The 18,183-nt window shown below is 40.2% G+C and overlaps 1 protein-coding gene and 1 long non-coding RNA gene across 4 annotated transcripts in view; one reads left to right on the top strand and one right to left on the bottom strand.

Annotated features, from left to right (window-relative positions):
- Window positions 1-18,183, bottom strand: part of LOC135418911 (uncharacterized) — a 44,369-nt gene that overhangs the window by 25,758 nt on the left and 428 nt on the right. For all 3 annotated transcript variants that reach the window (XR_010432735.1, XR_010432734.1, XR_010432733.1), the window contains exon 2: window positions 10,449-10,522. This is a non-coding gene — a long non-coding RNA (uncharacterized LOC135418911). The remainder of the gene's footprint in view (window positions 1-10,448; window positions 10,523-18,183) is intronic.
- EPHX4 (epoxide hydrolase 4) lies at window positions 110-17,840 on the top strand. The gene is made up of 7 exons (XM_064664747.1): window positions 110-793; window positions 3,668-3,753; window positions 7,192-7,349; window positions 9,383-9,511; window positions 11,611-11,714; window positions 12,750-12,898; window positions 16,916-17,840. Exons 1-7 carry the CDS (start codon window positions 140-142, stop codon window positions 17,148-17,150), a joined length of 1,515 nt encoding a protein of 504 aa, XP_064520817.1. The 5' UTR covers window positions 110-139; the 3' UTR covers window positions 17,151-17,840.

The raw sequence follows: 18,183 nt of genomic DNA, 5'->3' as shown, positions 1-18,183 counted from the left end.
ATACACCTGTCCACCTCTGGCACGTAAATAAGGCACGGACAGTCAAGGACGTGTTCGGAGCGTGCAGCGCGATCGCCGCCGGGCCCGGGGCAGGCCGGGTGGCGGGGCTGGCCCGCCGGCCCCGGCCGCGCTGCTCCCAATGACATTCCGAGCGCGTCCCGGTGTCTGGCGGCTCTGGCGGAGCGCGCAGGTGACACAGCCGCGCCCCGCCGCCCCAGAGACGGCTTCTCCCCGTTTCACCGAGAAATACTTGGGGAGCAGAGCCCCCCGTGGCCGAGCCCTCCGCAGCTGGGCGCGCCCTCGGCCGCAGCGCCGCCGCTCCCGAGACGCCGCCCGGGGTCCGGCGAGCCCGGGCCGTGCAGCCGGGCGGGGCGGGCGGCCGGCGCTGTGTCCGTGCCGTGACCGTGCCGTGCCCGCCGGCGGCGCGGGGCGAGGGCCGCGGGGCGGGCGCGCCTCCGCCGCCGCTCCCGGTGCCTCCGCTCGGGCGGCTCCTGGCGGCGGCGGCGCTCGAGCCCCTCCCGGCCGGCAGGTTCGGCGGCGGCGGGGCCCGATGGCGAGACCCGGCGCTGCGTGCCCGCCGCCCGCCCGCCGGGTGATGGTGGCCGCCCGGGCGCTGCTCTTCTGGGCGCTGGTGTACAGCTACTGCGGGGTGTGCGCCTGCATCGCCGGGCTGCGGCTGCTCTGGAGCATCGGCCGGCGGCCGGGTGAGACCTTCCGCTGGGTGGTGCGGGAGAACCCCCCTGCCTGCCTCAACGACCCCTCCCTGGGCACACACTGCTACGTCCGCATCAAGGTGAGGGCGCGGGCGGGGGGCGCGGGGCCCCGCTGTGCGCGCTGCACCCCCGCGTTGTGCATGGCACCCCCTGTGCATGGCACCCCCTGTGCATGGCACCACTGCCCGCCCTGCTGCGCGTGGAGTGTGCTGTGCATGACACCCCCGCCCTCCCTGCTGTGTGTGGGGTGCGCTGTGCATGGCACCACTGCCTGCCCTGCCGTTCGCGGGGTGCTCTGTGCATGGCACCCCTTGTGCATGGTACCTCTGCCCGCCCTGCTGTTCGCGGGGTGCTCTGTGCGTGGCAGCCCCTGTGCGTGGCCCCCCTGCCCGCCTTGCCGTGCCTGCTCGCCCACCTGCGCTCACACCGCGCCTTCCCGCGCTGCCCCCGGAGCGGTGCCGTGCCCGCCGCGCTCGCTTTAGGCCGGGCCCGGTCCGTCCGCCCCGGGGGGAAGCGGTGCCCGTCCGGGGTGCGGAGCCCCCTGGGTGGGTGGGTGAGGGGCTCGCCCGCCCTGGGTCTCCCGCACCCCGCCGCTCCCCGCGCCGCCTCTGCGCTCGCTGGGATTTGCTGTTTGGCCAGCCGCGCATCAGAGTCGCAGGGAAAAACACAGAGTAAGAAACTAAGCGCTGTCCCTCAGGTTGTACAGTTAAAGCCACCACAGTTAATTTGGGTGCTTGTCTCAGGTCTCTACCTGTGATTTGCTCCTTTACAAAATGCTCTAAATGAAGTTGTATTATCTAGATTTCTTTTGCAGCTATAGGTGAGCAAAGAATGCACAGCAAATTTTGTCAAGTGCTATTTTTAATACCCTGTTCTCAGGGTTCTGTGCAGATGGTTTCATGCCAGGCAGTACTAATATAAATCATTGAGCCTCATTTTCTTATGATTTGCTTGTCTTCTTTTGCTAGCGGTGTGGACTTTTTTACTTGTATGACATTCTCTTTTTCTTGTAGCACAGAGCAGTAAATTAATGGGCTGCTGGAGAAGTGAGAGGGGTGTGACAGTAGTAGAAGAGCATTTGGGGGCAAATCAAATTGCTGTCAATATGACAGTCGATCACTCATTTCAGGAAATAAGAAACTCTTGCTCTTGGATAACAGCAGGCTAATGGCTTTTTTTCCAAACACACATATCCCACAGATCTGTTCAGATTTGAACAAAACAAAGAAAACAGTCCATTTCAGAAAAGACGGCAACATCCTATGTCTGTTTTGGGGGTGGAAAAATGGGGACAGAAAGCAGCAACTGAAAAGGTTAGATGGTTAGAGTTCGAGGTATGTAACATTTAAACTGCTGCTGTGTGAGTGGTGATTGAATTTGTATGAGTAAAGGGGATGTCCTTAAAAGCAACAAATAGATTAAAATAACAGCACTGAGGGTAAATCCCTAGAGGACACTAACTGAAAGAAGCAGCATGGAGGAGCGATTTCCCACTACTCATTAAACTGAGAAGAGAAACTGTGGAAGGAAATTGAGAAACTTCTACTTTTTTAAATGTAAAAGGATCAAAGGCAGAGTGATCTGGAGAACTGTACAGATGATGTAATGGTCCTAAAATTTACTAGGAATTTATTTTACCTCTAAGGACTTCAAGTTCATTGGCATCCCAGAGGTGAAATATCAGTGTCATTTGGGGCAAAACTTAGCAAAAGTCCCTGTTATATCCATAGCAAGTATAAAAAATCCAAATAGTTCTCTCTTTGGAGCCCTTTTGAGAATCAGGATGTAAGTTAATTGTTTTGTAGCTGGTTAGTAACTTATCAGTGCTAAGATATCTCAGAACATTTGAAGCATCTTTGGCAATAAAACATTTTGTATGCATTTGTGATCCTTGCCCTGATATTAGCTCTTGATGTGCAGCAAAAGGCATGGGATTTTTCTTTCCTTTTTGAAATAGCAGAAACAGTGCAGGCTCTGACATTCATTCAGGAGCTGTACAACCTTTCTTCCTGCCATTTCCTTCATGTGACTTCTAAACAGTATTTTGTAAGCTAACTCCCAATTTCTGTATCTACTTCTGTGTCAGAATTCAGTAAAAACTCTGGGTCATAATCTCAGTTTGTTTAAATTCTACTGGCTCTGACCTTGAGTCAGTGTAAGCTTGTGTACATCTATTCACTTCAATAGCATTTCAGTGTTCAGCCTCTGCAATAAGTAACTTGTCTGCTTGTAATTCTCATAAGACCCATTTTCTTAAAAGGTGCATCAAAACCAGTGACTACAGACAGTGCAGAAAGAACATTATAACATTAAGGCTTAATTTTCTGGAGTGAGTCTGAAACCTTGAATAGTAAAAACTAGCAAAAACAACTTGCTTTCTAGTTACTTAATTTTGATTGCTTTTTGTTCTGAAGAATCCATGCAGTCCTTTATCATGCCAGAATGCAATGTGATGGTTTTAAATAGTTGCATAACTTTACAAGCTAACTGAAAGATTGAAAGTGCATTTAAAGTATACTGAGTCTCAAAGTCTTTGTGTAAAGCACATGACTGGTGTCCACGTGAAAGCAAGGAGTTTGCTTCGACAGTAACCTGCATTTCCCAGTCACGGAGCCAGGGCTGTGTCAGGAGCATTGTTGTGCTCATTGCTGGACCAGCACACACTCACACAGTCTGGCAGGTACCAGAGTTAGTTCTCCCTGGGGAAAGCTGTGGTGGCAAGGGTGTGGGATACTCAGCATTGCCTGGGTGTGGGATACTCAGCATTGCCAGAGTGTAGCACATACTGGCTCTCAGAAGCACAGAAGGCTTCAGCTTCAAAACTAATAATTTGATTTTTTTCAGCTGCAATATATTGTTTCTTAGAATATTGTCTGAAACCATCATCATTCTCAAATCCCAGAATAGCAGTTTTATGCAGCAATAAAAGCACACTTCTTTTTCTCTCATTTTAGGATTCAGGGTTACGATTCCACTATGTGGCTGCTGGAGAAAGGGGTAAACCACTGATGCTGCTACTTCATGGCTTTCCAGAATTCTGGTAAAACTCCCTACATGCTTTTCTTATATAAAAGAGGCTGCATAAGATACCCAAGAGTGAACATCTCAACCTAAATATCCCCAGTGTGATCCATTATATATGTTTATGAGTACTAACTAATGGCATGAAGTTTTACTAGGCAATAAACCACGGAAACATTTTTTTAACTACAGCATCCACAAAAAATTCCTGCAGACTAACACAAACCAACCATCTTTTTTGCATTTTCAATTCACTTTTCCCCAGGTATGTACCCTTTTCTTCAAACTTTGGGGAGGCACTGCTCATTTTTAACAAATTTCCTCTTTGGATAGCACTTGTACTATATGGATAAACTTATGAATTATTGCAGAGGGTATTAAAATAAGGATAAGGAATATGGATTGCTCCGTTTATTAAAAATACTATACCTTAACTTTTAACTGAGGAAGGTGAAGAAGAACTATGAGTTCTATAGGCTATTGTGCAGCCTAATTTCAGAATGCTACTCAGGGAAAAAGATTCTATTATTAGTTCATCACAAGACGAGTGATGAATCAAACACAATCCTAAATGTTTGTTTATAACAGTGAAAAGCAGTCATGTGTCTAATGATTTAACCAAAGGCTATCATTGTCAGGTTTAACTAGTGAAGCGTGGCTTACAGAACTTGCTACCAAAAAACCAATAAGGGAATAAAGGAAGTGCTAATGCCAGTAGTTCAGCAAGTTAAATGATCCTTTTTCCTTCCTAAACTCAGGTACGGAGCTAGGGTCCACTGTTGCAACTGTCAGCTTTCAATTTGGACTAAGGTCATACCATGACAAACTGACCCAGGTAAAACAAAAGTCAGTTCTCTTCCCTTAGCAGCAATTTCCCATAGATACTAATGCCCTTGAGGATGATGGTAAAGAGTCATGTTTATGTTAAGGTATATTTTCAAAGAAGTAGATTGTTCTAATAGTAAATTGCTATCTAAAATTATTAAAACTGAAAACTTTGATTGGAAGGACTGTTAGATGGAGCAGTGCATATTCTATGCAAACATTATGCATACCTTGCATAAAGCATATCCTAACACAGGCAATGAGAGTGCAGCTGATTTCCCCTACAGGGGGAATGGAAAAATTAGCAGTTTACATACATATTCTACTGAGATCAAGTATATTACTTTCAGAAAGCAGATAGCCATTCTTACAGTTTAGAATGGTGAGTCATGCTGTAAGTGATGGCTAATATATTATATTATCTGACCATTCAAAAATTATGAATAAAAAACCTGTTATACAGGTCACTGGGACCACCAGTAGCATAGTTCATATCACTGTTTTTAAAAAGAAGACTACATGCTATGCTAATAGTCTGTAAAAAAGTTATGCTACAAATACTCAGGTTGGGTTGTTCATTCAATCAGCAAAGATTTTTTTATGCAGGAATAGTGATTGTTCTGAGAGCACAAGATAAAATAACCACAGTTTAAGAGAGATTTAAGGCAGCATCAAATTTGTACTGTTTGCCTAGGAAAATAAAAAGGATATGATCCACGGTCAGAGTTCTTAATTGTAACAAATCCTCTGCCTTCAAATGTCTCAAGGTTATAAATAGGACAAATATAACCAAACAATACTGACCTTAGTGAGTGATAGAGAATGTCTGAACATGAAAGATCACTTAAGAATATAATGCACCAGAGCCACTAAGTGCTTTAGATGCATAAGAACTTGAAAATCAATACCAATGTTGTGGAAAGACAATAATAAAATATTTGAAATTGGGCATAATGTGTTGAGACAGCTGGGTACCTACAAGATTTGTGTGTGAGCTGCTAAATTTTGTACAACTCGCCTTTTAGAGAGAAAGGGATCAAAAAGTCTCAAAATAGTTTCTATGATTGAACCTTATGAACATAGAAGCATTTGCAACATTTCCAAATTCTGTTTGCAAAGCAGTTGTCCAATAGTTACATATCATATGTGGTAAAAGGATTTCTTCAAATATAAAACCTACCCATTTGGTAGGTCAGACATTTGGTGATTGATGGACTGTTGTAAAAACAGAAGATGAGGACAGCTCATAGACATCTTCTGAAAACAAAAATAGTTAATTTATTTATTTATGGGACTGGTTCTTTCGTCTTACTGAAGTACATAGAAAAGCTGCAACAGTTACCATGGCAAATTCAGCTTCCAAGTCGTTATATAATGCCTTTAAAAGATTCATTCCTGGAGATCTCAGCTAAACCTTATCTTTGCATTATATGGCACTGAAATGAAAATGTTTGACTGTTTTGATTATATGAATACAGATTTATATCACTGAGTGTACCTGTAATATTACTTAATATTACTAATAGGCTGAAGGCAAAGATCAAGCAGAAGAGCCAACGGTCTGATATAAACACTATTTGGATTAAGGTAGAATTCTGTGCATCACTGCTACGACCACTGATGATCCAAATGTTATATATCCTTTATCTGAGACTGTTGAAACAAGCAGAAATAAAAGCTACCACAGTGGGATACAGCCACTATTAAATATGCTGAGAAGGATTCATGTATCTCTCTATTACAGTGCAATATAAGGCCATGTGTGTCTTGGTACTAGCTATTCTGAAATTTATCTGGTTTCAGTAACAGCTGAAGGCCAAATAGTTCTTGTAGGATGAGACCCACCATTTTCTTGTTATTTTTGCTTCATAACACACATATAATCCCTACATACTGTTACAGAATGAGGAATAGCCCAGGCCTTTGCCCAAGTTCTTAATTTTGTATGTCTTTTGATGTGTGTAATGTTATCACTCTTTTCCATAGAGACACAAGGAATGAAATATTTTGTATACCACCAACACATTGAGACAGCTTGTTCTGGAACAGTTCTGGTAGTAAAGAGACACAGATGAAATATAAATCCCACAAACTTTACCAAATTCATTTGTTATTAATTTAATTTCTTTCTTCGGGTTATTTAGTGTATGAATTATCTGACATTGTTTTTCTGAATAAAAAAAAATCAACCATGCCTTGAGGCATGTTTCCCTGCTCCATCAAAATGTGTGTGTCAGTAAGTCAGGGAGAAGAGACAGCTTTTCAGACCTTACATTTTGTTGATACTGTGGCTCCAAGGATAATACAGAGTAGTCCTCTCTGTGCTCTGGTTTACGCCTCCTTCCTTTGCTGCAAAGGGACTGTACCAGACTCCAGGAATTGTTGAAACACCCCAGCTCTGGCCAGGCCCCCTTTCTGGCAGCTGCACTTCCTTACTGGCAAATTCAAGAGGGGAACAGAAAACTACTGCAGCCACAAAGGACCATCAGCGTAGCACAGAAAGGAAAAGGAATCTCATTGCAAAGAAAGCCATGCTAATTTACCCTCAGTTATTTGGGTGCAAAAGCATTGAGTGCATTTTGATATCATACTGCTTGACCTCATAACTCCAACTTTTTTTCCTCTTTGTTAGGTATTCCTGGCGCCATCAATTGCGGGAATTTAAAAGTGAATATCGAGTGGTGGCCCTGGATTTGAGAGGTTATGGAGAAACAGATGCTCCTTCTCACAAGGAAAGTTACAAGTTAGATTGCCTGATAGCAGATATAAAGGACATTTTGGAATCTCTAGGTGCGTTACTAGAAGACAACCTACTTGACTCATAGATGACTTGATTTTCTAGCAAGAAAAACCCATAAAGATCTAGAACTGTTTTTTCTTAAACTGCAGTCTTTTTAATATATACACATCACAGATACATATAGGGATAAATCTAAGGATACTCGTATTTTATGGATTATTATAAATGAAAAAGGGTTGTTTTCTAATTATGATCTGTATGTCAGTATAAACAACAGGTAAAGATGATTTTTCCATCATGAGTTTAAAAAAAAAAATCTTTCCTATGTGCTATGAAATTCAGCAGTACAAACCTCTGGTCTTTATCCCTAAGAAAGTCTTTGCTCATGGCACTTAGAGGATAATGTTTTGAATTAGCACTTCCAGAACAAAGAATTTAAATCAGGTGACATTTTTCTTGCACAAACAAGACAGAGAAAATATTGTGGGCTTTATAGAAATGATGAGAGTACATCTGCTGTATTAAAAAAAAAAAAACAAAAACAAAAAAACTCTCCCAAAATACTACTCCTGCACAGTAGTCAGTTCTCCAGAGCTGAATCGCTCTGTCTTACACAACAGAGAGAAGAGAACAGAAGAGAGAACAAGGGACACGCAAATACCCAGTGTAATGGCCTAGAGCTGAAGTGAGCCTGCAAAATTTGCCCCTCCAGTTCAGTTTGAAGTGCCGCTGTTTGGGCGATAAATTGTAACACCTGGTGAAGGGTATTTCCTACCAATAGCAACACAAGGGGTTAGATTGTCATTCCCTGAGTCATTTAAATTCCCTGGATACTCCAGCGATGGTGATATCACTTACTTCATTTCATATGAAGAAATAGTAAAGCAGTGATTCCAGTTCTGAGGTTTGAATTTAGAATTTGCTTTGCTTGTGATGTTTGAGCATTGTCAAAAGATTGGGCAGGCAGTCCCCACACTGTGTTTACATTTTCCAGCCTTTGCTGGTTTTGTTAATCTCCACAGTAATGCCGTGGTTATGCTTGAGAAGTGCTCTCAGCATAATTCAATTTCATAGGGATTTAAAATTTTTTTGATAAAGTATTTCAGAGGCTTGTTATCTTTGTTCTAACCCTAAGTCAAATTCTTTTGGAGAACTTGATTATATCAAAAGTGCTCCAAAAGGTTTATATTCAAGAGGGTTTATAAGGTGCTTTGACAACTCTGTCCAAATTTTCTGTCAGAATTCTAGAAATCTTGGCTTTTATATGTTTCATTTGCAGTGTATGTGCTCAGTGTTCCAATCCTCAGTGAGGAGGGCGGTGGTATCTGACACTACAGTGTGTGTTCCAGCAGTGCTTAAAGAAGGAATAGTTAGACTTTCAAAAACTCAGTTGTTATCCCACATGACCCTTTTACTGCTGTTAAATACCATTTTTGTTGATGGAAGAATAAGTATGTGAATGTCAACAACTTTAAAAACTGCCAACACAACAGCTTATGGAGAAAAGCTGTGGGCCTACTAAGTATATATATAGGTGTGCATGTATATGCTGTGTATATGGCTATGAAGTATAGTGCCCACTTTTTGCATAATGGTGGTGTTGAGTGCTTAGATAACCACCCATATTCAGAGAAATTCATGAGGATTAGTTTTGTTCAGGAGGGGCTTAGCAGATTGCTCCATCTTTTTGTCTGCAGTTTCAAACTCCAAACTCTCTAAACATGACAAATGTACATGCATTATAATGACTGCCATTGAACTGTCTGTCTGACCCTGTACTGGCCAAGATGTAAACAGGGTGGCAGTCTGGATACTGAGTGACTTTAGGTTGACATGGAGGTAGTACACTTAAAGTTTAATGAAGTCCAATTAAACAATTTTAAATATTTGTACATTTTTTAAGTATACCAGTGGACAATTTTTTCTGACCATTAGTAATGGAAGCGGGGCAGTACTGAAGTTACATTAATAAATGTGCTGAACCACCTATTTTGTGCAATAATGAAATCATTATTGTATGTGATAATTTCTATGGATACTAATTCCATTGAAATAAAAGCATGTATCTGTGTTTATGTGGCAGGATACAACAAGTGTGTGTTGATTGGCCATGACTGGGGAGGAATGATCGCTTGGTTAGTGGCTATTTGTTACCCTGAAATGGTGACTAAGCTCATTGTGGTTAATTTCCCTCATCCTTCTGTATTTACAGGTGAGTTTTACAGTAGTCTTTGTTAATTCAAAGTATCTACACTTCCACTACGATTATGTTTGCTTTGAGAACCAACTACCTGCCCCCTTAGATGTTCAGTAGATAAGCTGCCAGTACTCCATGCTTCTCACAATCTGGGGTGTATTTTATGAAGTATCATTTTATAATGTATTTTATCGAGTATCTGACTTTTGGAAATAAATTTATTGTGGGAAGTTGGGATTGCTTGCAACAAAATTTACTGACTTTTTTAGTAAACCTTGAAGGTCCACAAACATAATTTTCGAACACATGAATCTGTTTTGTTCCGCTTTGGCAGGATAAAATTCCCTGAAGAGAGGGGTGTGTATTGTATTACACTTTGGTTAAGGCCTCACTGCACTATTAAATCTGCATAAACCAGCCTTTGTATAAATGTGACTCAGACATTAGAATTAAATCCCAATTTAGGTGACAAGCAATAATTTATGACCTGGTACAATATTCATCAGAAGACAACAGCCTTCCAGGCTACTTACTAGATGCTACTAGTACTAGTACTAGTACTCTTACTAGATGTACTAGTACTGAGCTGAAATAAGGGCTGAGGTGCACTAGCAGAATTTGTTGTGTGATAGACTTTGTCTACTACCCAGAATTACAAAACATTTCATAGGGATTATATCAACATTCCATAATGAAAATGAAAGTAGTATCTCCCTAATTTCAATTTTTTCAATTGCTGGCCTTACCCATTTCCATTTAACAAATCACCTCATTTCCCTAGAAATAGCTAAGAATATTCAGCGCAGCTTTAATTTTCATTTCAGTTGAATATAAATCAGACCTTACACCACTGTAGAATCAGAACCATCCACATATGTTGTTCTCACAGTGTTTTTGGGCACCTTTCTAAGATACTAAAGAACATTTTGTCAGGTAGTAAAGCCACACTTACCCCAGGAGAGGTCTGTTCATCACATGAGGAAGTAGGAGCTTTTTGCAGTATTTTCACTGACAGCAGGAGCCAGGCTGTGGAGACAATTACATTTTATTACAGTATTTGTTTGCATATTTGTTGAACTACAAAATCTGCTCTGTAGCTTGATAAATTCTCCCTAGATCAAATTTGTTCTACTGTGGGTTAAATGAAAATACACAGTTTATAAATAGTGGAGAAAAGTAAAGTTAGCAGTGATGGTCTAGCAAGGAAAAATATAATGGGTAATGCAATTTAAGAACATGTAAGATACGAACGTTTAGAAGATAGCTGACACTTCAATTTACATTGGTTTAAACCCCATTTTTATTCATTGTCAGAATTAATATTTCAGAGATACCTCCTGTGTTGGGAATGCAGTTTTACCTTCCTGAATTTGCACCTGTAAAGAATAAGTTCTAGAATTCCTAGTACCCGTACACACTGTGTGCTTGCTTTGAGGAAGTTAGATATTTGAATGTCAGTGTTGGCTCTTGCAGCTCACTGAAGATATAAATTTACAATTTTTAAAAAAGAGTTAATGCATGTCTGTATCATTTTCTTTTGTTATATATGCTCCAGTGTCTTTTAAAATTACCTTAAAAAATCTTTAAAAAGTGACTCTATATAACCTTGTTTACGGTTCTCGAAATTGCCAAGTAGGCAACTGTTAGAAAAAATCTGTACTTCTGTGAACAAGAGTGATGCAGTCTTTAGAATGTCAGTGGATCATCATCTACAGATTTCTGTGCATCACATCATTGATGAGAGAAATACCTAAATATTTTTATTTATGCCCTTTATTCCACATCCGTGAAAAAAATGCTTTGGACTAGCTACACACATAGATCTCTAAGTGAAAACCTATAATTTGATTAAACTCCCCAGTGCTGCTGTCCTCACTTAATCCTTGGCTAACTTTTGTTTTGCTGGCTGTTTATATTAACATTTATAAAAGAACTATGTTTTAATGACCACACCATATATTTACTCCTGAAACAATAATCATCTTTTGTCACATAGCATGCTTTAATGTAATATTTTTAAAACATTCCTTTAAGTTTAAAAAATAGTAATATTAACAGTAATTTTGTTTGAGTCATCAGTTTTCATTTTTAATTCATGGGCATTTTTGTTTCAGAATACATTCTACGACATCCATCACAATTGATTAAATCTGGTTACTACTTCTTTTTCCAAATGCCATGGTTTCCTGAATTCATGTTTACTCTAAATGATTTCAAGGTGAGCAAAATGAATGCTCTTGTTTATATATTTAACAGTGAGTAATAGAATTGCCACCTACATTGATCCCTTCTGATGGAGTTCTAATTACTGGACAAAATAGGGAGCTTTCTGATTTTTCTTCTTAAGCTTTATATAAAGCAGGATATAAGTACATAGAGTTACCGAGATTAACTCTTGCACTTCTGGGAGGTGTTCAGGCACATAGTTTTAACCTCCAGCACTGCAGTTCATTACTCCACCTAGAGTCAGCTGGTTTTACTTGTGCCCATAACACTGGGACATAGTTGGTGCCTGTGGAACTCCTGCTGACTTATCTGAAGCTCCCATGGGCAGTGGGACATTCTCTTACCTCTTAGAGCCTGCTGCAGGGCAGGTAGACTGGGAGTCTGGCCATCACATTCAGCCAGGTGTATAATTCTGCCTGAGGAACCAAGGCCAGCACTTTGTGTAACCTTAAAAACCAAGTGCAAGCACATAGAAAGGGACAAAGCAGCTGCAGGCTGCCTCCTACATGCAAACAGCCCAGTGCAGAGCTCCCAGTGCTGCATGCACACAGGGCACAGCCAGCTGGGGAGGTCATGAATCATCCTCCCTCCAGCCCTGTCACCTACTGGGGTCCATCCCAACAAAAAAAAGTGTGTGCCTGCGCTTGCCTTTGCCTTTCATAGGTGGCAGGTCAGGATGCAGAACTCAGTAACTGGGTAGGGTAATATTGGCATTTGTCTGTACTTGATTATTCTGAAGTAAGTTACACTAGAAATAAGTTAACCATGTGCTTTATACACAGCTCTCTAAAAAAACATTTGAACCCTTCGTTGTATGTTCTCTCCCCCTGTCCAGTCACAGAAGGGAGTGATAGAGTGGCTTTGCTGGGTACTTGGCATCCAGCCAGGGTCAACCCACTACAACTCTGAACATAAACAAATTTATAAATATGTATAAGTAGATTTTAGAAAGATATGTCCTGTTGAAGGAGAGAAAACACATTTTATAGCTATCTTAGGTAATAGCTTTTTATTCTTCCTTTTGTAGGTCCTGAAAAGTTTATTTACCAGCCAGGCCACTGGAATTGGAAGGAAAGGCTGCAGATTAACAGCAGAAGATATCGAAGCTTATCTGTATGTCTTTTCACAACCTGGAGCACTAACAGGACCCATTAACCATTACAGGACTATTTTCAGGTCAGTATAACGTTCTCAAACAGAGGAAAATATTTCTGAGAGTCCCCTGGAGCCCAAAAATGTTACTGCGGCTCCTGCCGCTGAGGCAGAGGGGGGGAACGGCAGCTCTGTTTCCGAAGCCTCCCAGGTGCCGGGTGCAGGCACAGTAAGGCAGGTGAGGCCTCGTGTGTTCTGTGTGGTGTCCATACAAAACAGCAAAACAACCAGAGTGCAGATAAGGAAAATTTTTGTTTCAAAATCTAATAAAGCGAAGGCCCTCCCTCATACACAGCACCCATGGCAATTCCATAAATCTATCTCTAAATAACACTTAAAAATTACCATCAATTAATTGTTTGCATTACAATTCATATTAAGTAATTATAATATCTATCAAGAGGTTACTACTAGATAATACTACTAGATAATACGGCATCCAGGTACGTGACCCTCACTTGTAACTTTACAAAACTATGTCTGACACCCACTTTTTACCTACCAAAAACATGGGCAGAAGGGCTTTAACTCTGTATACTACTTATAGAGCTAACTTGAAGGACTGTATCAAGAAGAGTGGCGTTGAACTTGTTTTTCCTTTACTGTCCAGTCTTCAGCAGTGATAAACGTCCTGCATGCTTCTCTAACACAAGACCAACTTCCCAATATTCTTTAAAATGACCATTCCCTTCTTTCCCTAAACTCAGGCAGTAGATGTTTGAGGTAGATTAACTTTTCATTTCCCCTGATGCAAATTTAGTACCACCTTTATTGCTTTCTGTGCCATCCATGCTGTCACTGTCAGGAGAGCAATCAGCAGGGAAATACCCCGAGGAAAACAAGGATCCGAGCTAGTTGCTGTCTTGTACAGGCTAAGAGACAAAGCTGGAAGGAGAAAGTGGAAAGACAACACCAAGCATGGATGACAGTGGGCAATAAATGAGATGGCCCTGCTGGAAACAGCACACTTAGTTAAAGCTACGCAGAGAGCAGTCGATGACATCAGCTGGGCTGTCCAAGGGCGCTGGAGCTGTGTGGCTGCACAGCCGCTCCCGGCCCGGCAGCTGCTCTGCGGGAGCCCCGGGGAAGGGCTAATGAGGAGCTGGAGAGGCGAGAGCGCCCGGAGCCCCGTTGGTCACGTTGGGCACAGCACCTCGCATCACTGAGCGTGCACATTAACCAGATGCTCCTCTGACAGCAACAGTGACGTGCCTGTGATCGCTGAATGGCTGTGGGACTCAGATGAAACAAATCTTTGATATGTTTAAACTATTTCAGGCCTTTTCAGGCTCAAAAAAAGTCTAGTATCAGTTATTAATCAGAAAGTATCTTCAGAGCTGTTAATTCCTCTGTGTGTTTTGTGTGTATGTTGGTGCAGTGTTCGCTTTATTTTTCTAATGAAAGCTTACCTGTAAGGAATTCAGAGAATTTTATTTTAGCTGCTGTCAGCCACGATGCAGAAGGCTTTGGACTGGAAAGAAAAGATTAGTCTTCAGCTCATTCAGTTCTTGCCACCAATTCTGATGGTCACACTTTGTCACACCTTACAGGATGTGAATTCTTAAATACTAAAACTGGATTGAAATTTTCCCTTTCTCTCATATGAGTTGTTAAGCAGCACTTGGATGCTAATGACTTGTATTCACCACAACTCCCAGTGGGCTGGTACTGGTGACCTACATGTTAAAGGTTACCAACTCATTACTATCCATTTAGAGTTTCAGTCTTCAGAGCTTGATTTTTCTGGAAAATTATTTCCAAATAGATGATTGAAATAACCTACTTCCATCCTTCACCAACACATCCTTTTATAAATAGCACAGCAGCCATTCCCTTCACTATACTTTAGATTCAAACACTTTGAGAATAAAAATCATAAAGCTTTTCTATCATGCTTGGTTAAGAGAGATAGGTACAGAGCTGGAGCTTGAATTTCTTCTGATATGCTATATTTTTAGAAAATGGCATTAGTTCTCTTATAGCAGTTAAGAAGTACTTCACTATTTGTTTACAGAAAAGCTGTATAACAATGCTGTATGAAGGTTTGAGTCTGTTTTTCAAAGACTTTAACACTTAAGGAGTGGAACTTCTTTCTAAATGTGATATCCGCATGTTAATTGTTATTAAAGGCAATTTCTAGAAATTTCAGGCATAATACAATTTCCCATATTCCAGACTGAGAAGACATACAGTGTAGCTCATAGGCAGTGAAAAATGACAGGTTGTTTATGTATGCAGCATGTGTAAAAAAGCCTGGTAGATTTTTTATCTAAGTAAGTCAGGCTACAAGTCTTGCAAGGCACAAAATAGGAAACCCTACAGTAGTGAAAACACCACACTTAAATAGTGAAAAGATCCAGGATACTGGATTTTAAAGGTAAAAAGGTTAGTCTAAATGCCCTGAATGAGATCACCAGATTATCAGTTTTTAAAACTGGTACTATGAATAAGCTATGGTTCAGGGGCTGAGGTCAGGGTGTTTGCAAAATGAGATTTAAATTTACTGGTAAAAAAAGGAATTTTAAGAGTTTTCCTAATTCATCAATCAAAATGAAATTAAATTATCACTGAAAGTGATCTTTTATTAACATTTTTTGACATAATGTGTAAGTAGAGGAAGAACGTCTTCAAAGCCTCCACTTCTTTGTCTTATTTTAAACTAATGTAAGTCATCTTCTTTGTCTTTTCCTCTTCACAGAGCATAATCTCTTAACTAACTCCCAAGGTTAAAACTAGTACTTAAGTATGTCATAAAAGTTTGTACAGAAAATCTTTTTTTATACATTATTGGTTTAAAATATTCCTATTTGTGCATTAATATAACGAAGATTTGTATCTGATCAGATGGAGTCTGTTTTGAATTGTCACAGTCTGTTACTATATGTGACTAAAATTAAGCAATTCAATCTTAGATAAATTTAAGCAATTCAATCTTAGATAAATTTTTCAGCATCTCTGAAACAGATGTGCTGGAATAAATTTGGGTGGGTTAATGGTGAAATAGTCTTTACTTTCTAGTTACTTGCATCTTTCTTAATACATGTAATATAAGGTAATATTTATTAAATATTCAATTCTAAATAATTGTATTTTAAAAATAATCTTTTTACTGAAAGTTTAAGTAGGTCATTGTGATAGTATCATGTTTATTATAGTTTTACTTTCTAAGGGCTTTTCTTCAAAGTGTTCTTCAAATGTCTTATAATGTATTTATCCTTAAACGCTTTCTAGTCTGACAAAACTCTGGGTTGTGATGTTGCAGTTTTAGAGAGATTATGACTTCATGAAAAGTAAATCTTTAAGAAACAGTTTTCCTTCACTGCATGTAAAAGATGTAGGTATGTAAGTCCTAGGCCTTCAAAAAACACTGTGGTGCTTTGTAAAGGGAACTCAAGCATTTTGAATGTTGCATGAATTTCATAGAGTGAATGTAACTGAATTCAGTTCAGCATTTCAGACATCAATGTTCTATAGAACATCTTATTTTACAAATATTTTTATTTTCAGCTGTACTCTATGATATTTAATTTTTAATAGGTCTGAAACACTCTAGCTGGTATCTTCCATAATATCCAGCAATGGCAGCCTGCCATTTGCTGGGCACATATTTTTCAGTAAGGTAGTTTGGCTGGTGTGCAGTAAATAATGCAGGTTCAGAAACTTGCCATTCATCAACCAAGGGAAAGCAAGTGACCTACAAAATTCTGGCCATGTTGTTCCACATTCCCTTTTACAGAGGTCATGGGGCTCCTGAGCTGTGCTGAGGCATCTTTCATGTTCCAAAAATGAGACCTCTGTTGCAATCAACTGCTGATTAGAGACCTGTTACAGTAAAAGTACCTTCTAACAATTTCACCATCCTTAAAACAATTAAAGAATTTTAAGTCACAGTGTTTTCTTGGTATTGTAGGAGATATCTTGAAACTTAGAAAGTCTGCAATGAGATTCACTGCATTGATTTCAAAAGCTATGTTGACTAAAACATGTCATAATGATTTTTTGTTAAAATAAGACCTAACTAGGTGTGTTTTATTTTTAAAGCTGCCTACCTCTGCAGCACCATGAAGTCATCATGCCAACCCTGCTGTTATGGGGAGAAAGAGATGCATTTATGGAAGTTGAGATGGCAGAAATTACAAGGATTTATGTTAAAAATCATTTCAGATTAACTATTTTGTCTGAAGCCAGTCATTGGCTCCAGCAGGATCAACCTGACATAGTGAACAAGTTGATATGGACCTTTCTTAAGGAAGAGACAAAAAGAAAAAGAGAATGACTGTACATGTTTTAAGAGGTCTACGTAAAAGCTCTTCAGATTTAAAACCTAATTGTTATCAGGGCCATATTTCCAGCCTGCCTTCTATTTTGAGCTCTGTTAGAGAAAAGTGTTTTCATTGTACTGTATATTTGGACACTAATGTTACAGCTAAAAGAAGTGAATTTGAGAATATATGATACCAACATTGGTTTTACCTGTATACTTGTATTTTGCACATAAAAACACCTGCCTTAAGATACATATGTATTTGTACAGAAAGAAAATCATGGAAAGTTGCTTGGTTTTGTTTTCTCTCTTGCTTTACGGTTTTAATGTGTGGTGCCTTTTACAAATTTATAATGAAACAATGGAGTGGTGCCATACTGAAGAAAGTCACGAGTTTTCATTCTAGATTTGCCTGAATTTTTTTAATGTATTTTACCATTAAACAGTAACTAACTCTTTTTATCTATATTTTAGCATACTGAACGATTGAAAATTTTCTGGGGTACGTTTCTAGTCTTTAAGTGAATAATGATACGTATCTTGTTGTATTGTTGAATGCAGCTGCTTTGTGCAATGTGTTTTTCTTTCTTGACTAAAAAATGGGAAATCTGTACACTCAACATGTCTGAACAAGAAAAATGGAAAATTAAGATATAACATGTATCAAATCCACCTCTGTCTAATAAAATGCAACTTACACAACTCTCTTTATCTGACTTCCTGTGGAGAGATTTCTTGCTGAAGCTTAGAACTGGGTTTGAATAGCTGAAGTGTCTGCCCAGCGTGCAGCCCGGACACCCATGCTATGATTGTTGTAGTTTCTTGAAAATAATGCCTCATTGTTGGCATTATCCTTCCCGTGTGAGCAACTACTGTTCTTGTCTCCAAGAACTGCTGCCCAGCCCCTGTGTCTATAGGGACGAAGAGACACAGTCATTACGGAAACAGAGGGTAGAATTAACTTGCGTGTGATGGCAGGAGGGAAGAAAACTGGATGCTAACTAAAAAGGAAAAGGAAGCACAAAATATGAGACCGCAGGTGAGT

Source organism: Pseudopipra pipra, chromosome 9 (assembly GCF_036250125.1).
Source record: "Pseudopipra pipra isolate bDixPip1 chromosome 9, bDixPip1.hap1, whole genome shotgun sequence".
NCBI classification, from domain to species: domain Eukaryota; kingdom Metazoa; phylum Chordata; class Aves; order Passeriformes; family Pipridae; genus Pseudopipra; species Pseudopipra pipra.
The sequence above is the reverse complement of the archived record's forward strand: the minus strand, read 5'-3'. Positions and strand labels throughout refer to the sequence as shown.